At 39.4% G+C, this 22,736-nt stretch overlaps 1 protein-coding gene and 1 pseudogene across 3 annotated transcripts in view; one reads left to right on the top strand and one right to left on the bottom strand.

Moving 5' to 3' along the window:
- Map4k5 (mitogen-activated protein kinase kinase kinase kinase 5) overlaps window positions 1-22,736 on the top strand; it is a 102,116-nt gene that overhangs the window by 67,453 nt on the left and 11,927 nt on the right. For 2 of the 3 annotated variants that reach the window (XM_042677825.1, XM_042677823.1), the window contains exons 22-28: window positions 234-313; window positions 653-713; window positions 4,677-4,679; window positions 5,943-6,057; window positions 6,414-6,472; window positions 16,297-16,400; window positions 17,383-17,560. In XM_042677825.1, the coding sequence (XP_042533759.1) occupies window positions 234-313; window positions 653-713; window positions 4,677-4,679; window positions 5,943-6,057; window positions 6,414-6,472; window positions 16,297-16,400; window positions 17,383-17,560 (600 nt within the window). The remainder of the gene's footprint in view (window positions 1-233; window positions 314-652; window positions 714-4,676; window positions 4,680-5,942; window positions 6,058-6,413; window positions 6,473-16,296; window positions 16,401-17,382; window positions 17,561-22,736) is intronic. The other variant, XM_042677824.1, reaches the window with a different exon arrangement.
- On the bottom strand, window positions 5,152-5,450 carry LOC122106482 (annotated as a pseudogene).

Here is a 22,736-nt window from a genome sequence, read left to right as displayed (position 1 = left end):
GAAGGGGCAGACAGAATAGTAAAGTGAGTGTGAGTTATCCAACAAAACATATCTGCTTTGAAAACATGAAAGATATTGGGGAAAGGTGATATGGCATGAAGTTTAGAAAATGGTTCTACATTGGATCGGTGGGTACATGGACTCAAATTCTTAATGTAAGAATGTAAAATATTATTTTAGTGAGTGATTTCAGGAAATGATAGTAAGTTCTGGTAATTGATGAACTGTTTCAGATCAGTACATTATTTTTGGAACTGAAGATGGTATTTACACATTGAATCTCAATGAGCTACATGAAGCAACTATGGAACAGGTAATGAAACATTTCAATTCAGAAAATCAGTTGGGCAAAATTTTCAAATAGCTTAATTTTATCCATTTCAATTTTATTGGTACATATTTAAAGGGGTAACATTGTACTGACCTTATTCATGTCAAAATATTTCCTAAAAATCAGAAAATATTTTTATAACAGTTGATTTTTGTTTTATGCTGTTTGGTCGTAGAAAGGAAACCCAAGGAAGGCCAGGAAAGCACTGCAGCACAGAGCCACACACCCACTGGTGCTATTTTAGAGTGTTGGAATTTGTAGATAAAGGATTTTAAGAGCAGAACATGGAAATATTTAACTATCTTCCTCTTTTTTCTTTAGCTATTCCCACGGAAGTGTACTTGGCTATATGTTATCAATAATACTTTAATGTCATTATCAGGTATGTATCACTTAAAATCGCAGATAAGTAGAGAAATGTTATTTTAGTAGATGTTGTATTAAAATATCATTCTGAGGAATTTGTAAGTAACTTTAAGACTTAGGGATGTTTTCTACTTATTTGGGAAAACTTTGAGAAAGGATCTTGTTTTCTGTGAAGTCCATTGCTCCCAGCATCTGACTACTGAGAGAGTAGTATAGTGATTAACATCTGAGCCAGATCCCTTCCACTCAGCCTCTTTAGTCACCTATAATTCTTGCCTGCCATGTAGTATTGACAATTGAAGAAGAAAGAGGATTGAGGCTGGGCACTGGTGGCTCAGGCCTGTAATCCTAGCTATTCAGGGGACCCAAATCTGAGAATCAAGGTTTGAATACATTTAAGCAGTAAAATGCTATAAGTGGATGTGTGGCTGGATTGGTAGAACACCAGCCTTGAGAGAATAAGGGACAACATTCAGGCCCAGAGTTCAAGCCCCAGTACCAGCACTTGCATACATGAGTGCACGTACACATACACACACACACACACACACACTGTTGTTGGCTTTTTTTCTGTGATTTTGAGCAAGTCACTTGCCCTTTCTTAGCCTCAAATGAAAGATGTCAAATGAAGTTGATGGGGTAATAAAAATAGTTTCATAAAGTTGTCAGAGAGCTAAATGATGATTCCATTAAATGATGATTTCAGTGCAACTTATTCTAATTTTGGTTATTGTAGTTTTTGTTTTTTTAGTGATTGTTGGCAGTGAATAAGTGGATGGGTTGCAGTATTTCCATACTTTTTTATTTTCATATATCAGTGTTTTAGATTTGAATAGCTACCTTAGAGATGTACTGAATGCTTTCATTCTAAGAGTAAAGTACCAAGATAATGATTATTTTTCTCTAGTGTAGATTCTTCAGGAATACATGTACTTGAGCTAATGACAAGGTCTTCCTAAAAGAACATGCTTTTTCTGCATAAATGATTTCTAAAAAACTGCATTGTGTATCACTATAACTCAGTCTATAACATGTCTTTGTATATCCATGCTTAACAATTTCTTTTCCCAAGTTGGCATCATGAGTGTTTATATATATTCTGTCCAGGAAAACTACTTGTCAAATATAACTAATATATGTATTATAAAACAATTACCAGATTGTCCACAGGGTCACGATGGCGCATGCGAGTAAATGGAGTCATGAACCTGGCTGGCGTTGTGCGCAGGCGCCAGCGGAGGCACTAGAGGTTATAGCTGTTGGCATAGTGCGCAGGCGCTGGGGGCGGGGACACAAGAGGTCATAACGGTTGCCGGTCGGCGTGGTGGCCATCCAGTTGGGCAGTCCCACCGCTGAGGAAATTGCCGCCTGGCTGTTTGCTTCGGGGCTGCTCCAGAGAGTCCACCAGTTGGGGGTGCAAAGTTCCTAACGGCTCCCCAGACCTCCCCTGGTTGTACTGGCATGGACCACATTACCGCCTCACTGTTTGCCACCTTGCTGAGTCCACAGATCTGGTCCTTAGGTGGGCCTTTGAAGACTTATTGCCTAGGCCTCAGGACTTGTTGCTGCAGGAGTAGCACATCCTAGGTGACTCAACTGGGAGAGGCCCCTTGGAAGACTAATAATACTAATATACAACCACTCCTGCTCCTAATTAAGGATTTACCATAGAAATTAACAGAAAGCCCCTTAGGAGGTGACTGGAGCTTGAGGCTGCACGGCCAGAATTGCTACAGGATTGTGATGTGGAGCATCTGAGGTGGTTAATAATGGCTCTTCATATCCCCATTAAAAATGGCCTCCATGGATACTAGAATACCCAAAAGAAGAACGAAACAATAGAAAAATCTAAAAATGTTGAAGAAGGGACTGGGAAGTTGGCTCAGTGGTAGAGCGCTTGCCTTGCATGCCTGAGGCCCTGGGTTTGATTCCTCATCACCACATGAGCAAAAAGAAAAAAGCCGGAAGTGGCGCTGTGGCTCAAGTGGTAGAGCTCTAGCCTTGAGCTGAAGAGCTGAGGGACAGCGCCCAGGCCCAGAGTTCAGGCCCCACAACCAGACCCCCCCCCCCCCAAAAAAAAAACAACTTGGCAACGAGAAGAACTTTACGTTGTCCAGCTTTAATCCAGGCTTTTCTGAATTTTCAAGAAGCTACCAACGAATCTGAACGTAGTACAGCAACGGAGGATAGCAAAGCTAGTTGTAATCCAACGGGCTTTGCTAAGGGTCTAGAGCCTGAACCAATAATTGGTGCTACAGGAAATGAAGAATTGATGTTCTTCATGAAGTGGAAAGATTCAGATGAAGCTAATTTGGTGCAGGCAAAAGATGCTATTGTTAAATGTCCTCAGATTGTAATTGAGGATTTTTTGTTGTTTTTAGATATGTAAATCTGAATATAAAACCAATCTTTAATAGATTTGGAGATGGTATTCCCTATCCTGCTGAAAAATTGAACATTAGTAAGTCCAATCATGTGACAGGAAAGGGGGGAAAAATGACTTTTTTTTTTTTTTTTTTTGGGTCGGTTGTGGGCCTGGGCACTGTCCCTGAGCTCTTCAGCTTAAGGCTAGCACTCTACCACTTGAGCCACAATGCCACTTCCAGATTTTCCTGCTTATGTGGTGCTGAGGAATCGAACCCAGGGCCTCATGCATGCAAGGCAAGCACTCAACCACTGAGCCACTGTCCCATCCCCAACAGTATTATTTTTTAAGATCATATACTTCATTGTTACCTGTAACTTACAGATGGGTTTATTGGCTTTATCTCTGAACTCCATCCATTGCTATTTGCAAGCCCTGTGGAATGCTCAACACCATGACTTTGAGAAGAACAGGCATGCAGTAGTGTTGCTGCATCCCACAACAGGACAGCTCTGCCCTAGCTTCCCACTGTGACTTTTTCTGTTGTGGGCATTTATTGAGTAACCATGTTTTAACCGTCATCAACACTCAGTTTTAGAAACCTTGGTTCCACCAGAAGAACCTCCTGCCCATGGAATAGAATTTGTTGGTTCAGAGAACCTATATGCTCACTTCTCTTCCCATGTCGTCGCACTTTCCTCTTTCCAACACCATGGCTTCTCCAGTACAGAAGGAGCCTCAGAGCCCGTGCTCTAACACCACAGAGGCAACCCAAGTCATATCATTACTTCATAGTGTGACTTTAGGAAAATGCTTCATCTTTCCCCACCTCCATTTTCTTTGTGTCAAAATCCTAGCGTAGATTGTGGATAGCTATTGGGGATTCAGTGAAGTCCAGGAAACGTTGCCTTCTCTCTCATATCTTTTTTTTTATTGTCAGAATACCGTACAGAGGAGTTACAATTACATGGGCAAGATAACGAGTACATTTCTTATCAAGCATTGTTGCCTCCTTTTTGTTTCCCCTTCCCATCCCTTCCCATACTCCCCCCCATCTCCCCCCACCTGATCCTCCCCCCCCAAGTTGTAAAGTTCATTTTTCCTCTTGCATTTCTTGAAAGCAAATATCATGGGGCCTCTGGCAGTTCTTTTGCTATAAAGAATACTGACTTTCTGGAGTAATTAGTATATTGTACAGGATTGCTTTGTGAAATGTACAAATGATACTGCCTATGCAGCCTTGTTTTATTTCCTCTGGTTTGTACTATTGTTAAAAAACATTGTATTATAGAACTATTCAGATATTTTCAATATAAACATGTATTGTTTCCATAATATAGATGTATGGAATATATTTAGATAATAGACACATTACTTGAAAAGTTTTGCATTGACAAACTGACAGAAGTCTAGGTCAATTAGTAAATGTTGTAACCCAGTGAGCCGTAAATTGATGGTAAGGACGTAAAAATGGAAACCGGTCTCCAAAAAGTGTACACTTTAAACTTTCTCAACTGCTGCATATATGTGACCTGAGCTCTCCTTCTCCATCCCCTTCATTCTGCCCCCTAAAATATAAATTGAATTTCTAAAATATAACTGATTTTAAAGGAGAAGGTTCTCTTGTGGTTTTAGTTGGGGAGTAATCTTTCATCAAAAAAGTGTAGTTTTTGCAAATAAAAGTAGACTCTCTCTCTCCTAGGAGGGTGGGGGGCGACCCACAGCCTGGCACCATGGCCATGATGGCCTTTTAAGTCTTAGATCAGGGTAGAGTCACACCTTCCTGAGTTTCACCACCAAGTTTAGCAACAGGATTCTACTTCCCTGCCCAGTACTCCCTGAGAAGTGCCTGATGATGCTGATGTGCTTAACAGACACAAGAACAATCTTCATTATAAGCCATAAATGTACATAATCTTTTTTTAAAAAGATCATATTCACTTAACTACAAGCCAGTTTTACTTAAATCAAGACCATCCAAAAATATTCTGCCAGGCATTCATGAAATCTGATATTAGAAATCAGTTGAATTATGGTATACTTAAAAAGCCATGAGACATTTCTTTTGCAATAAATAAGGCAGTGGCTATTACTCATTTGTAGCTTTTTTAAAATAAGCTATCAAATCAAATCTGCCCTTTCTCCCTTCTTAATGCCAGCAAAGATCATTTTTGTTCCAGGGATGTACTTTTTGGGATTCTCCAAGTACTCCCATCAGTGATCCTCTCTATGTGATGCCTTTGTTCTTGTTGGAATCTGTGTAAGTGAATCCACATGCTTGACCTGTCTTCCCACCAAACAGACCATGAAGATTAAGCCCAGTCTAATGGTGTGGCACTGGGCACACTAATGAACAAAAATCTTCTTGCCTTTCTCAGCATCACCCATTTTGCATTCACTCTTTCATCGCTATCACAGAAGGATAACAGTTCCAAAGCCAGACACCTCGCTCTCTGTAATTGATTTTTATGAACAGTATAATTTGGGATCCTTCCTCAGAAGACAATGCTCAGTGATAAATACATATACATGTTTGTATATATGTGTGTGTGTGTGTGTGTGTGCGTGTGTACCTACATATGTATACATTTACATATATTTACATGGTTCTTATGTTAATAGTTTGAAATAACTACAGTCTAATCAAATTTGATATGTTTTGAAAACAATTATCACTCAAGATTTTTTTACCTATTGCATTCAAAAACAGTATTAACAGTTTGGTGTGTTTTTTTTTTTTGCATGTTTTTCTGTTTTGCTTGGTCTCTGAATATTACTGGACTCTTCATTTTAGAAGGTAATCATTAATTTTTTGACTTGAAAATTATATTCCTCTGCTGTAAATGATGCTAATAAAGATAACGTGTTTCTCTTTTACAGGAAAAACTTTTCAACTCTACTCTCATAATCTTATTGCTTTGTTTGAACAAGCCAAAAAGCCAGGCCTTGCTGCCCATATTCAAACTCATAGGTTTCCAGACCGCATATTGCCAAGGTACAAAATACCATTTGATTCTAATGAGAGTGAAGGGAATTAGTGTTTCTTTGTATATCAGTCAAAAAAGCCCTTATTTTTCTTAATTTTCAAGGTAATTTACACTAATTTACATGTTTCTAAATTTAATTATTCACAAAAAGTATTCATAAAAGTATATTCATAAAAGTATTCATAAAAGTTTGATAATATAGATTATCAGGCCCTACCTCAATCCTGTAAAATCAGATAGTCTGAAATCAAGGTCCAACTAGTGTTTTTAGAACTCCTTTCTGTCCCAGTTCTGATACATCTGGTTCATAGATCACACTACAACCATTACAATACAGTACATTTGTATTGTCTCATGTTTTCAGAAAGTTCGCTTTAACAACAAAGATTCCTGATACAAAAGGCTGCCACAAATGTTGTATAGGTAAGTAAATGCTATTTCTCAAACTGGACAATTAAAATTTCTAATACTTTTTTCCTTTTTTTAAAAATAATTTTTTATTGAGATTAAGTGATTACATAAATTTCACAAATTCACAGTATTGTGGGATAGTGATACTTAAAGTCACAAACATTTTAATCTTCACAAGGCAAATTGTCATCATGTTCTATAAAGTTTGTGAATTTATGAGCTTTGACAATACAACTATTTCTTCCACATTGGGTGATATGTACATTTCTTTCCTTTTACTTAATGTAAGCTGTTCCCTCTTTCCCATTCATTCTCTCCCTCTCATCATTGTCCTTGAGTTACTTAATTTATTTTCATCAATGTCCAGTGCAGCTGAATGGGCCCTTTCGCTGTATTTTTTCCCCCGATTCCCTCTGATTCTGTGCCCTCCTCCTAGCTTCCCTCAGATGTGCACAAATATATGGCACATATGAGGTCAAGAACATGGATTCATTTAGAAATGATAGGACAAATTAAGTAGATGTCCTTTGTTTCTTGAGTCCTATTTACTTTGTCATATCTCCTTGAATTTTGGATTTAACATCCACATATCAGGGAGACCGTGTGCTATTTGTCTCTTTGTTCTTGGCTTGCCTTGCTCAAAATAATTTTTTCTAGTTCCATTCATTTTCTTGTGAATGCCATTATTTTGTTCTTTCTAATGGCTGCATAATAGTCCATTGTATATAGGTACCCAATTTTTGGATCCATTCATCTGTAGTAGGGCATATGGGTTGTTTCTTTTTTTTTTTTTTAATTTAAATTTAATTTTATTTGTGAACATACTGTACAGAGGAGTTACAGTTACATGGGCAGGATAATGCGTACATTTCTTACCAAGCATTGCAGCCTCCTCCTTTGTTTACCCTTCACATCCCTTCCCAGCCTCCCCCTTCCCCCCCTAATCCCAATCCTTCTCCTTCCCCCCCTTCCCTCCCCTTCCCCCCCCACCCCCACACCAATGTTGTAAAGCTCGTTTTGGACATGACAACTTGTACTTCTCATTGTTGCAACAGGTCCACCTGTATCCTTAAACAACTGGTTTTTCCATATGGGTTGTTTCTATATCTTAGCTATTGTGAACAGTGCTGCAATAAACATGGAGGTGCATGTGTTCTTGTATCCTGATTCCTGTTGCTCAGGGTAGATACAAGTGGTATGGCTGGGTCAAAGGTGAGGTCTATATTTAGCTTTCTGAGATACCTCCAGACTGATTTCCAAAGTGGTTGTATTAGTATACATTCCCACCAGCAATGCAATAGGATTCTTCTTTCTCTGTATCCCCTCCAGCATTTGTCATGAGCTGAATTTAGAATGTGGGCCATTCTGACTGGGGTAAGGTGGTATCTCAGGGTTGTTTTTATTTGCATGTCCTTCACAGCCAGGGATGACGAACATCATGTTTCTCTGCCATTTTTATCTCTTCTGAGAAGTCTGTCTTTAGTTTTTTGCCCATTTAATGATTGGTTTGTTAGATTCGGAAGAGATTCATTTCTTGACTTCCCTGTATATAATGGGTATTAGGCCTTTGTCTAATATATTGCTGGTAAGTATTTTTTTCCCAATTCATTGGCTATCACTTCTAGTTTGGTAGCTATGTCTTTAGCTGTGCAGAAACTTTTTATTATAAGGTAATCCTACCTGTCGAGTCTCGCTTCAATTTGTGACCTTGGGACTCTGTTCAGGAAGTTTCTGCCTGTGCCTTTAAGTTCATGTGTCTCTCCTACTCTGTCCTGTAGTAGTTTCAGAGATTCAGGTTTGATGTTAAGGTCTTTAATCCATTTTGAGTTGATGTTAGTGCATGGTGACAGGCTGGGGTCCATTTTTAGTTTTCTGCATGTGGCTACCCAGTTTTCCCAGTACCAATAGTTGAAGAGGCTATGTTTCTTCCACTGATGTCTTTGGCTCTTTATTTTTGTTGGTCATGGGGCCTGAACTCTGGACGTGGGCGCTGTCCCTCAGCTCTTCAGCTCAAGGCTAGTGCTCTATCACTTGTGCCACAGTACCATTTCCAGCTTTTTCTGCTTATGTGGTGCTGAGAAATCAAACCCAGGACCTCATGCATACAGGGCAAGCCCTCTACCACTGCATCACCTTCCCAGCCTTGTCTTTGGCTCTTTTGTCAAATATTAGCTGACTATAAGTATGTGATTTTATTTTTGGATCTTCTAATCTGTTCCATTGGTCTTCGGGTCTGTTTGGGGGCCAAGACCAAGCTGTCTTTGTTATTATGGTTCGATATTAGAGCTTGAAATCTGGTTTTGTGATCCCTCCTGCATTGTTTCTTTTGCCTAGAATTGCTTTGACTATTCTAGGTCTTTTGTTGTTTCATATGAATTTTTGGATTGTTCCTCTATTTCAGCAAAGAGCGTCATTGGGACTTTGATGGAAATTGCATTGAATTTGTATATCACTTTTGGTGTATGACCATTTTCACAATATTAATTCTACCTATCCAAGAACACGGAAGATCTTTCCATTTCCTGATGTCCTCTTTGATTTCTTTCTTTAGGCTTTTATAGTTTTCATTAAATAAGTCCTTTACATCTTTGGTTAGGTTAATTCCTAGATTTTTTTTTGAGGTTATTGTGAATGGGGTTGTTTCCCTGATTTCCCTTTCTGCTTGTACATTGTTGGTGTACAAAAAGGCAATTGATTTTTGTGAGTTAATTTTGTATCCTACTACTTTGCTGAAGTGATTTATAAGTTCTAGGAGTTTGGGAGTGGAGTTTTTAGGGGTTGTTAAGGTATAATATCATGTCATCTGCAAATAGTAATAGTTTTAATTTTTTCCTTCTCTATGTGGACCCCTGTAATGTCCTTTTCTTGCCTTACTGCTCTGGCTAAGGGTTACAGAGAAGCGTGGGTATCCTTGCCTTGTTCCTGATTTTAGGAGAATTGGTTGTAGTTTTTCCCCATTCAGTATATATTGGCTATTGGTCTGTCGTATATGGCTTTTATAGTTTTAAGGAATGTTCCTTCTATCCCTGTTTTCTCCAGAGCTTTTAACATGAATGGGTGTTGTATTTTATCAAAAGCCTTTTCTGCATCAATGGAGGTAATCATGTGGTTCTTGACCTTGGGTCTGTTGATGTGTTGGATTATATTAATTGATTTACGTATGTTAAACTATCCCTGCATCTCTGGGATGAGCCTACTTGATCATAATTATATGTTTTTTTTTGTATGCTTCTGGATTCCATTGGCTAAAATTTTATTGAGGACCCTTACATCTGTATTCATCAAAGAGATTGGTCTGTAGTTCTCTTTTTTTGTTGGATCTTTGCCTGGTTTGGGGATGAATGTGATCTTGACTTCATAGAATGAGTTTAGGATTTCTTCCTCTGTTTCTCTTTCATTGAAATGCTTGAGGAGTATGGATGTTACTTCCTCCATAAAGGTCTTCTAGAATTCCGTAGTGAGTCCATCTGGGCCTGTGCTTTTCCTGATTGGAAGACTTCTGATTACTTTCCTCGATCTCTTTGTAAGTTATTGGCTTATTTAATTGATTTATTTCTTCTTGGTTCAAGTTGGGCAATTTGTAGTTCTCTAAAACTTCATCCATTTCTGCTAGGATTTTCTTCCTTAGTGAGTATAGATTCTGGAAATGGATTCTTATGATTGTTTGGGTTTCTTGGATGTTTGTTGTAATTTTTCCTGTGGCATCCCTGATCTTAATGATTTGGGTCACCTCTTCTTTTTTTAGTTAATATTACCAGAGGTCCATCAATTTTATTTTTTTCAAAAAAACAGCTTTTTGGTTTAATAATGTTATTTATAGTTTTATTAGTCTATCTCATTAATTTCAGCTCTTATTTTGGTTATCTCCCTCCATCTAGTAACATTGGGTTCAATTTTTTTCTTGCTTTTCTAGCAGTTTTAGTTGCATCATGAGATTATTTACTCAGTCTGTCTCTATTTTCTTGATGTGTGCACTGAGAGGAATACATTTGCCCCTCAGGACAGCTTTTGCCATGTCCCACAGGTTTCTTTGTAATGTATATTCATTTTCATTGAATTTTAGAAACTTTTTAATTTCTTGATTAATTTCTTCTGTGACCCAGGTGTTGCTCAGAAGTGTGTTCAGTTTCCATGTATTTGAGTAATTTCTACAGAATGCTTTGTTATTGAGAACTAGCTTGATTCTACTATGGTCGGATAGAACACAAGGGATTATGTCGATCATCTTGTATTTGCTTATATTTTTTGTGTGAGCTGTTATATGATCTATTTTGGGGGAAGTTATATGGGCTGCTGAGAAGAATATTCTGGCTGGGTCGTTGTTGTGTGGAAAACTCTGAAGATGACTATTAAGTCCATTTGAGAGATGATACCATTTAATTCACAGATTTCTTTGCTAATCTGGTTGGTAGACCTGTCCCTTGGTCAGAGCTGAGTATTAAAGTCTCCTAGCGTTATATTTGGATCTGTTTTTTTCTGTTAAGTCTGAGAGTATTTGCTCAATGTGTTTGGGTGCTCCAATGTTTGGAGAGTATAAATTGATAATGGTGATATCCTCTTCATGGATTGTTCCCTGTATTAATATGTAGTGTCCTTCTTTGTCTTTTTGCATTGATTTTAATGAAAAGTGTATTTTGTCGCATATCAGAATGGCAACTCCTGCCTTCTTGCTGGGGGCATTTGCATGGTAGATCTTCCTCCATCCCTTCACTCGGAGTTTGTTTTCATCTTTGGCTGTGAGATGGATCTCTTGAAGACATCAAATGGATGGATCTTTTTTTCTGGTCCAATCTGCAGTTCTTTTTCTTTTGATGGGTGAATTGAGTCAATAAATATTTATGGTTATGCAGAGGTACATTGTGTTTGCTGTCATTTTCCTGCTTCCTACGTTTTTCTTCTTTCCTTTCCTACTGTGCTTACTAAGTTAGTCTAATGATACTGTCTAATGTGGATCCCTGATCTTGATTGTTTTCTTCAGATTGTATTCCCCCGCTTAATATTCTTTGTAGTGCTGGCTTATTGTTTATGAATTCACTTAGTTTTTCTTTATTATCAAAAATTTTAGTTTCCCTGTCAAATGCAAATGCTAGCTTTGATGGATATAGCAGTCTGGGTTGGCAGTTATTGGTTCTCAGGGCCTGGATGGTACTTTTTCAGGCTTTCCTTGCATTCAGAATCTGTGTGGAGAGATCTTCAGTGATACTGACTTTTTTCCCATTATAGTGTAGCTCCTTCTTTGCTTTTGCCACATGCAAGATTATTTCTTTGTTACACAGATCTAGTGTTTTTACTATGATGTGCCTAGAATTGTTCCTCCTGAGATCCTGTTTGCTAGGTGTTCTGTGTGCTTCTGTTACATAGGTGAGATTTTTCTCTTTTAAGATTGGGGAAATTTTCAGTGATAATCTTATTGAATAAGTGTTGCATCCCTCTATTCTGCTATTTCTCACCTTCGTTGACCCCAGTTATACAAAGGTTAAATTTCTTGGCATTGTCTACTTGTTCTTGGACTTCCCTTTGGCATATTTTGAGTGTTTTTTCCATATCTGTGACTTTTTTTTCCAGTTGCTGCATTTTGTCTTCAGTACTTGATATTCTATTTTCCATTTCATTCACTCTTAACTATGGATTCCATTGTGATTTGCATGGACCATTTGTGATTTCTTTTGTTGGTGGTGGTCATGGGACTTGAACTCTGGGCCTGGGCACTGTCTCTCAGCTCTTTGGCTTAAGGCAAGCACTCTGCCATGTGAGCTACAGCACTACTTCTGGTTTTCTGGTTGTTAACTGGAGATAAGATTCTCACAGGCTTTCCTGCCTGGCTGGCTTTGAACTGTGATCCTCAGATCTCAGCCTCCTGAGCAGCTAGGATTACAGGCAGGAGCCACCAGTCCCCAGCTTTATTTATGACTTGTATGTCAGTTCTCAAAGTGGTAAGTTCATCTTAACGAGGTGTGTACTACATGTATTCTTGAGTGCATCTCTATTTTTGAAATCCTGGCTCTCTCGATATTTCATCCCTTTGTTCTTTAAGTTTCTGATCCATTTCTCTCTTTAATTCATGGGTCATTGCCTGTATGAACTCCTGGATGTAGCCTTTGTCTTCCATTTCTTTTTCACATTCACTGGAGTTCTTTCCTGGATGGCTGCTGGCCTTTGGAGATGGTTTGCTTTCTTGGCTGTTGGTGAATCTTGTAATTTTTCGCTGTGATTTTCCTCATAGGGATTCAGGGATTATTGGAGTCAAATCCTGAATTCTTCACTGGTTTGGTCAATAGGTAGCTGCCTTTGCTTGGTATTTGGTGGTTCCTGGGTCAGTTGTTGAAGCTTGCTCTCTGTCCTGGGATAGCTGAGAGGGACTTTACCTGGCCTCCTTGGGAGGAGGGGCCAACCTCCAGCTGCTAGTCTGACCCAGGTAAAGCTCACACTTGATAGATTCTGGTGGGCAGACACACTCCACCCTCTGCTGAGGCATGCGCTCAGTTCCTGACTTCAGTCAGGGACAGGTGGTTTAGACAGCTCGGGCTCCTGCCTGGGGCACATACATGCAGCTCATTCAGCCGCCTGCTGGAGCTCACACACAATTTCCAACTTCAGCCAGGGACTGGCAGCCTAAGCTGCCTGATCTCCTTCCTGGTGCACACAGGTGTAGTTTGTTTCACAGGCGGTTGTAGCCCGCAAGCACAGTTCCCAACTTTAGCCTGGGACTGGCAGCGCAGGCCGCTTCGACTCCCTCCCAGGGACACCCAGGTAGAGCTCCTTCCACAGCCAGTTGTGGTAGCCTGCTCACAGTTTCTGACTTCAGCCAGGGACCCATAGCCTAGGTTGCTTGAGCCATCTCCCAGGGGCGCTCTGAGCCAAACATGGTGGGCTGGGTGTACTCCACCAGCTGCTGGAACCTATGTGCAGTTTACAACTTCAGCCAGGTACTCTGGATTTAAGTTGTTCGAGCTTCTGCCTAAGGCACACAGGTGGGGCTCCTGCCACTGAACCCACATGCAGTTCTTGACTTCAGAATGGGACTCAGGGACCTGAACTTCTGGATCTGCCTTCTGGGGCACACTCTTAGGGCTCTTTCTGCCACTGGCTTCTGGAGCCTGCAAGCAGTTCCCAACTTCAGTCAAGGACCAGCCGTGTAGGTTGTTGGATCTCTGGTCCAGGGGTACTCTTGGTCAAGCCTGGCAGCTGGGTTGCACTCCACTCAGCTGGGGTGCTTTCACAATTCCTAGTTTCTGTGGGACCAGTAGCCCACACAGGAGGAGGAGGAGTCCAGGTCAAACCCTGGGGGTTACCACCAGTGCTGGTCTCCCACAGCAAGGGGGGTGAGGGGAGTGTCCCGTGGAGTACTCTTTAGGGCTGTCCTGCGCGCTGTGGCAGATCCCTGTATCTGTGTGCTGTAGACTACTGGTCACTACTGCATTCTTTTGGCGAAGATTATGGGATGAGCAGGGTGGTGGTGGGAGCTCCGGGTCTGGGTTACACAATACCTTATTTTGTCTCTGTTTTCACTGTCGGGGTCGGGCGCCATGGGAGTTTTCTCACTGGAGTTTTTTTGACCACTGTGGCTCTGAGGCTCCAGGCAGCCACAGCAAGAGGTCAGGGAAGGGTCTTCACACTTTTCCATCTTTGTGCAGGTTTTGAGGGTTTTTTCTATATTTTTTTCAGTTCCTGTATTTCTCTATTTATTCGTCTTTTTGCTGTTGTCAATCTCTTAGGGGAACTGAGCTTTGGAACTTGAACTCTCTTATTTAGTTGGAGAGAGCTATGGTGTTTCCCTATTGTTTCATCGCCATCTTGGATTGTTTGCTAAACACTTTTTAAGTTATTTGAAGAGTCTTATAGAATAAATAGGAAGAAAGGACAATTTTTAAATAGGTTAGAGGCCACTGAAGGACAACAATGTGTAGGGACAGAAATAGTTAACAGGCTTAAGGTTTTCTCAGAGTCTAGTGTTCCTATAGTTTTTAACCATAATTCTTGAAGCCATATTTCTGATAGTATCCCAGTATTCCTTTGCTTAACCCTAACACTTGCAAGTTAGTGCTAGCCCATTGTGAATGCTATTATAGGAGTTTATTCAACTATGAATTAGGACAGTCCATATAAAACCATTCTCACCTCTACAATCAATTATAAATTAGGGTAGTACCCCCAAAACTACCTTCAGATTCAAAAATTACTAGAAGAACTCACAAAACTTACTGAATGCAGTTATGTTCATGATTACTACTAGAAAACATATGAGTTAAAATTGGTCAAGAGAAGAAGAGCGTAGGAAAAAGAACATAATATTGAACATGGAGCTTGTGTTGTCCTCTAATTAAACCCCTCCATTTGCAGTATTGGTAAGTGGCATTACACACAGGCATTGCCAGTAGGGAAGATGATTTGAGGCCTAGTGTCGAGAGTTTTTACTGGGGCCCCATCATGAAGGTGTGATTGATTATATACAACTAATCTCGGTATACAACCTGGGGCAACTAATGCAGCATGACCCAAAGCCCCACCCAAAGTCACATTGATGGTTTCTCTGGCATGACTAGCCCTCCATAAAACTATCTGATATTCCCAGCCTTACCCATACAAAGATGTTACCATCAAACATAGCTTTCCAGAGGCTTAGAGATTGTTTCTCAGGGGACAAATGATAGAGGACAAACCTTCTGAAGAAGGTTAAAGTCTTTACTACCTAATTTTCTTATTTCAGTAACCATTGTTGACACTAATTATGTCAAGAAAGTTACAGAATCTAGAACAAGATATGGGTCCATGTCTTCAATTCTTGCGTTCTAAATTTTTTTGTGAATCTACACATTGATAATCATACTCCATAAATGTTCAAAAGTATCATCAAATACTCTCTAGAAAAAAATATAAGTGTGGGATAGTCATGTCACTCAACAATGGAAATACATTCTGAGAAATATATCTTTAGGCAATTTCATATGGTCCTTACACAGACTAAGAGTTACAATGTCACAAGCAGTCTTATTGGACTTTTATAGTTTATGCAGGCCATCATTCACTGAGTGTTATTTAGCCTATACTTTGAAACACTGTGAGCACTTTCCTAAAGAGAATCATATATATGTGTATGATCAGATTCCTAAGATGTATGACTTGAAAAGATCTATCAGCTTACAATCTTTAGAAACTTCTATATAATACCATAGAATTAGTGCTTTCATCATCAATGCATGCTAGTGATAAGGGAGACAAATTATATAGAAGGAACTAACTAATTTGTAATTTTGTGGATTTGAATCAAGGAAGCTTAAGAAGAATTAATGCATACTTACACAGTGAGTTATTTTATCATGCCTTAAGTAGGTAATTGAAGACTTCTATGCCAAAATTAAATCATGTATTTCTATTGTCCTTAGACCTTCTTGTCAGAATTTATTCTTTTAGTTTCCTTAAGAGCAAAACTTTTAGTGCCAAAAGTAAGTGTCTGTTTAAATTCTTTGCATATTAAGATTATTTAGAAGTAAATTATATAATTTATAATTGATATAAGAAAGTAAAATGATAAAACCAAAAGAAATAAACATCATCGTTCTCTGGTTTCTTCCCCTTTTTTTCATCCTAGTTCACCAAGATAGTGATTTTTCTTTGTCAACCAAATAATACTTCATAATTTCTTCTTCCATCTGTATTTTGATATTGATAGCATACCACAGTCAATTTGTTTTTCCTCATTTATTTTAGCACAGACTTCTTTAAAAAAAAGCTAATTTAACATTGAAATGATGATAACTCAATTGTTGCTGCTGACTAAACTGTTTTCATGTAAAGGTATTCAGCAGGTGCTTTCATTTTTATGTCTTTTTTTCCAGTCAGAAACCCTTACACAGGTCACAAATACCTCTGTGGAGCTTTACAGTCTGGAATTGTTCTACTTCAATGGTATGAGCCAATGCAGAAATTCATGTTGATAAAGGTATGCATTACATGTTGAAATTTTTCTTCTTTAGAAAACATTAGTATGTATCTGAAGTAAACTTCTTTGTGTGTGCCAATAAATCATGGGGCTTGAATTCAGGGCCTGCACGCTGTCCCTGAGCTTTTCTCACTCAAGGCTAGTGCTCTACCACTTGGCTACAGCCCCACTTTTGGCTTTTTTGGTAGTTTATTAGAGATAGGAGTCTCATGAACTTTCCTGTCCAGGCTGGCTTCAAACCACAGCCCTTAGATCTCAGCCTCCTGAATAGCTAGGATTATAGGTATGAGCCACCAGGACCTAACTTTGAAGTAAACATTTAAAACCCCACTTCTGCTACTTAGGGTAGGCACACTTCTGTTAGTAATGGCTATATATTTTGTTTAGGGGGTTTTATGTTCTTGATAATATTCCCTCTTTATATTGTTCTTGCTTAGTATATTAGAACCATCACATGCATAATATTCATCTATCTGGGTCTATAAAACTCATTGTATGGAACTTTTGTCCTTAGCATGACAAAGACCTGGAGTTAGGTCTTTACAGAAATGGATAAATCGGGGGCTGGGAATGTGGCTTAGTGGTAGAGTGCTTACCTAGCATTCATGAAGCTCTGGGTTCAGTACCACATAAACAGAAAAAGCCAAAAATGGATAAGTCAGTTGGTTTGTTTTTTTTTTTTTTTTTGGGGGGGGGGGGATGTTCTGGTCATGGGGCCTGAACTCTGGGCCTGGGCGCTGTCCCTCAGCTCTTCAGCTCGAGGCTAGCACTCTACCACTTGAGCCATAGTGCCACTTTGGCTTTTTTCTTTTTGCTTATGTGGTGCTGAGGAATTGAACCCAGGGCCTCATGCATGCAAGGCAAGCGCTCCACCACTGAGCCACCTTCCCAGCCCCAGTCAATTTGCTTTATTCAGAAGTGTGAATGGGAAAATTGTTCCTAAATTATATTCTGTTGTTTTTTGTTTTTTGTTTTTTTGCAGCACTTTGATTTTCCTTTACCAAGTCCTTTGAACGTTTTTGAAATGTTGGTGATACCAGAACAGGAATACCCCATGGTCTGTGTAGCTATTAGTAAAGGCACTGAAGTGAATCAAGTAGTTCAGTTTGAAACAATCAATTTGAATTCTGCATCTTCATGGTTTACAGAAATTGGTGCAGGTAAGTGTTTTTTACTTTAAGTTAGAATGCTGATGCTTTTGCATTTAAAAGAAGCATATTCAAATGGTGTGGACTCTTAATACTCAGAACATAATTTCCCTATAAGTTCATAGTTTATGATACTTTTGTCAGAGGAACTTTGATACAAATTATTTTACCAAGGAAAACTTAAATTCCTGGCATTTAAAATGGTTACTTGTGTGCCAGGAGCCAGTGACTCACACCTGTAATCCTAGCTACTCAGGAGGCTGACATCTGAGGACCTCAATTCAGAGCCAGGCCAAATAGAAAAGTCCCTGTGAGACTCTTTATCTCCAATTAGCCACTCAAAACCCAGAGGTAAAGCTGTGGCTTAAAGTGGTAGAGGCCTAGCCTTGAGCAAAAGAGCTCAGAAACAGCACCAAGGCCTTGAGTTCTAGCCCTACAACCAACAAAATGAACAAATAAAAGTGTTAGTTGTTTGTGTTTGGACTTACTAATAAATAATGTTTTCTAAGATAGTCAACTTTTTACCAGCTTCTTTTTTTGGGGGGGGGGGGGGGGGGTCCGGTCATGGGGCCTGAACTCTGGGCCTGGGCGCTGTCCCTCAGCTCTTCAGCTCAAGGCTAGCACTCTACCACTTGAGCCACAGCGCCACTTCCGGCTTTTTTCTTATGTGGTCCTGAGGAATCGAACCCAGGGCCTCGAGCATGCAAGGCAAGTGCTCTACTACTGAGCCACCTTCCCAGCCCTTACCAGCTTCTCAAGCATATAAATTTATCTTATTTACCTTTTTAACTATCCTATTTTATCCTTTCTCTCTTTCCCCTTCACCTGTTAAAATCATGGTGTATGCTCTTCAGATTTGAGAAGTTTCTGAGATATAAGCCTTCAAGCTTTTCCATTTAAATATTTATTTTACTTTCTACAAATAGCTACAAATAGTTAGTCTAGGGGTTTATTAATCCAAGGCTCCAAAAAGATTGGAAAGTTTTTCTCAAATTTTAAATTTGGAAATATCAGTCAAGAATTTTTTTTTTCTTTTTTGGGAGTCAACCCACCAAGGCCTGGGTGCTTTCCCTGAGCCTTTTTGCCCAAGACAGATACCATTTAAGCCACATCTTCATTGCTGGATTTTTGGTGGTTAATTGGAGATAACCTGCCCCAACTGGTTTTAAACCACCATCTTCCAATCAACCTCCTGAGTAGTAAGGATTATAGGTGTGGCCCACTGGTACTGGTTAAGAGTGTTTTGGGATATTGTGTGTGTGTGTGTGTGTGTGTGTGTGTGTGTGTGTGTGTGTGTGTGTGTGTGTGTGTGTGTGTGTGTGCATGCTCGCGAGCGTGTGCCATTCTAAGGCTTGGGTGCTGAGTTTTTTTTGTTCAAGGGTAGCACTCATTTGACCCACAGCTTTACTTCTGGCTTTTTGGTAGTTAATTGAAGATAAGAGTCTTACAGCCTTTCCTGCTCAGGCCGTCTTTAAACCACAATCCTGGAATCTCAGTTTCCTGTGTAGCTAGGATTACAGATGTGAACTACTAGTGCCCAGCTGTAAGGACATTTTTTAATGAAAAAAAATCCCAACTTCACTAGTCATCAAGTGCAAATCAATACTATAATGAAATAGCACCCCAGTTAGAATAGCTATTATCAGAAAAACTAAAAAACACAAAAATTCTGTGAAGGGAACAGAGAAAGGGGAGCTCTTATACATGATTGATTGTAATGTAAATTAGTATAGCCAATGTAAGTTAATATGGGCATTATAGAAAATGCTATGGAGATTTTTCAAAAAAACTACAGCAAGCCAGGTGCTAATGGCTCACACCTGTAATCCTAGCTACTCAGGAGGCTGGGATCTGAGGATTACTGTTCAAAGCCAGCCTGGGCAGGAAAGTCTGTAAGGACTCATGTCCAATTCACCACCAGAAAACCAGAAGTGGCACTGTGGCTCAAGTGATAGAGTTGCCTTGAGCTGAAGAGCTCAGGGACAGTGCCCAGGCCTAGAGTTCAAGACTCACGACCAACCGACCAAAAAACAAACAAAAAAAAACTACAGCAAGAACTACTATGTGATCCAGCAATTTCACTGTTTGATATGAATCCAAAGTACATGATATCTGTACTTATATGTTTATTGCAGCATTACCTGTAGTAGTCAAATTTAGAATCAAACTAATTATACATCAATGGATGAACAAGTAAAGAAAATGTAGTATATATACAGAGCTATATTTTGAGACTGTAAAGAAAAAGAAAAAAAATTTTAAAAAGAAATGAGCAACATTGGGCTGGGAAGGTGGCTCAGTGGTAGAGTGCTTGCCTTGCGTGCATGAAGCCCTGGGTTCAATTCCTGAGCACCACATAAACAGAAAAAGCCAGAAGTGGCACTGTGGCTCGAGTGGTAGAGCGCTAGCCTTGAGCTGAAGAGCTGAGGGACAGTACCCAGGCCCAGAGTTCAGGCCCAACAACTGACAAAAAAAAAAGAAATGAACAACATGGATGAAACTAGAGGCCTTTATATTAAGTGAAATAATTCAGGCACAAAAAGACTTAGGCCACATGTTTCACTTACTTGTAGAAGGATTGTCATATAATGTGGCAAAGAAGTCTATTGCAAGTGTTTTAAGTTTGATGCTTCTTATTGAACAGCTTAGCTTTTCATCACTTGCAGGCTAAATAACATATTTTTATGTATCGCAGATATTAAAGCTAATACAAAGTCCATATTAATGTCACTTTCCAAGTAAGAATCACTGAAGTCCTAATTTCACAGCAGGATCTTTGGGTGCAATCATTTGTTATGGTTTCCTATTTAGGGGGTTATAAACACTACCACTGTGGCTAATTCCAGGCTACCAGCCTGATTTCATGTGCTAAAAATGTCTCAACCCAGTACAAGTCCAATGTGCACAGTTCCAGTGTGCACTGGACTATGATGACTCTAAACTCACCGTTCTCTTTATTCTTTAATGGCTTTGTTGAGTTGGATGCTTGTCCTTCTACTATTGCTGAAAGATATGTAAAATTACATTGCTTTATTAGCATGAGAATAAAGTCAAGTGAAAAATCTCTCCATGTTATGTAGTTACTACTCAAAAAGAGCTACAGATCAATTTATTTTAGAACAAACCAAAAATGAAAGCCAAGATAATTTTTAATTAAGAGCCCCAACTCTCTTATAAGGAGGGGTTTGGTTACTATAGAGTAAGTGGTCATTATCTAGTATACATTTGTAACCACCTTCTTCTGTGTGATATATGAGGAGGTTATATTCCTCAGCGTTAGACATTTATTGAGTCCTCATCTGAGTTGGGGGTCGGGGATTCATGTTAGTGTTTAGTTGTTGTCTGTTTAATACTTAAGGTGTCCTATTTTAACCACTTTTAACATAGTCTAGACTAACATTAAAATAGGCCAAAAATGGGGCTGGGAAGGTGGCTCAGTGGTAGAGCGCTTGCCTTGCATGCTCGAGGCCCTGGGTTCGATTCCTCAGCACCACATAAGCAAACAGAAAAAAGCCGGAAGTGGCGCTGTGGCTCAAGTGGTAGAGCGCTAGCCTTGAGCTGAAGAGCTGAGGGACAGCACCCAGGCCCAGAGTTCAGGCCCCACGACCGGACCCAAAAAAAAAAAAAGATGTGAATAGGCCAAAAATGATTTCCTGAGGAGAGGCAGGACTCTGACTGTCTGACTCAAATCACCCTCACGCAGAAGTGAAGCAGCAGTTCCAGCCAGCCTTTTATCTTTACTAGCAGCTTCATTTTCACAAGTGACTGCTGATGCAGATTCCAACCATGTTCACCATTGAAACAAGAAGCTGTGCCTTCTAGTGATAAATCTATTATATTAAAATGAGTTCCTGTTGAGAAATTCCTATTCTGATACCCTTTTAAGACTTAATTCTGATTCGTTATTGCATCTAGTCAGTTCTTACCAATATTTGTTGAATGAATGTATGAACATAAACTAGCTAAGAAAAAATACTTATTATTGTCAAAGAAACAGTATAATAGATGTTCTTCATTATATATTGTTTTTTGATAGTCTAAACACCGAAAATATTATACAAACTTCCATTTATACTGAATGTATAATTTTCAGGAGAAAAGATTTTTATACTTCCCAGAATTATCATTAAGGATATAAGAAATCAGATTCTGCTGAAACATTTAGGCAATCTTAATGCTTAAAATTGTTTTACTGAAAATGCTTTACAAAGTGTTATCTCTGTTAGCTGATGTTAAGACACAGCCTTTGAATATCAACAAAGCAAAGAGTTGTGGTCTGCAAAGATATTCATTATGCTATTTAGTGTCCTCTTTTTTTTTTGCCATTCAACAAAGCAGTTTAACTCACTTGTACCTTTCCATCAATAAATGGGAAATTTCTTTTGCTCATAGTTTTATTCATTCTGTTCTATTTTGAATCACTGGCTTCTTTTTAGTTCATAGATGCTGGACTCACCTAGCTGATCTGAATTTGAAAAATGTAGAATAATATCTAGTGTGTCATGTCTTGCTGTCATCTCTGTATTTACCCTTTGCTTCACTTCATATCTTTTTTTATAATTCAGACCTGCTTAGAACTAAGGTATTAATTATGAGCTGGGTGCAGTGGCTCAAGCCTGTAATACTAACTACTTGAGAAGCAAGATTTAGGGATCATAGTTCAAGGCCAGCCTGGGCATGGTGGGACATGCCTATCATCTCAGCTATGGAGGAATCATAGTGGCTGGACACAGTGGCCTTTACCTGTCGTCCCCATGACATAGGGAAGTAAAAGTAGGATGCTTAAAGGCTGACCCAGGTGAGACCCTGCCTCAAAAATGACCAATACAAAAAGGGGCGGGAACCAGGTGCTAGTGGACCATGCCTATAATCCCAGCTACTCAGGAGGCCGAGATCTAAGGGATCTTGATTCAGAGCCAGACCAGGCAGGAAAATCCATGAGACTCTTACCTCCAATTAACCACCAAAAAGCTGGAAGTGGCTCTGTGGCTAAAGTGGTAGAGCACTATTCTTGACCATAAAAGCTCTGGGCCAGTGTGCAGACCTTGAGTTCAAGCCCCAGGACTGACACGAACAAGGGAGATGCCTTGGTAGAGTACCTGCCTAGCTAGCAGAAGGCCCTGAGTTTGATCTCTAGTACTTAAAAAAAAAAAAAAAAAAAAGGGTAATTCTGAAGGTTTTGTTGTTT

This window comes from Dipodomys spectabilis, unplaced genomic scaffold (assembly GCF_019054845.1).
Source record: "Dipodomys spectabilis isolate Male_0828 unplaced genomic scaffold, ASM1905484v1 ptg000042l, whole genome shotgun sequence".
Lineage (NCBI taxonomy): Eukaryota > Metazoa > Chordata > Mammalia > Rodentia > Heteromyidae > Dipodomys > Dipodomys spectabilis.
This window is presented reverse-complemented; position numbering and strand designations above follow the sequence as displayed.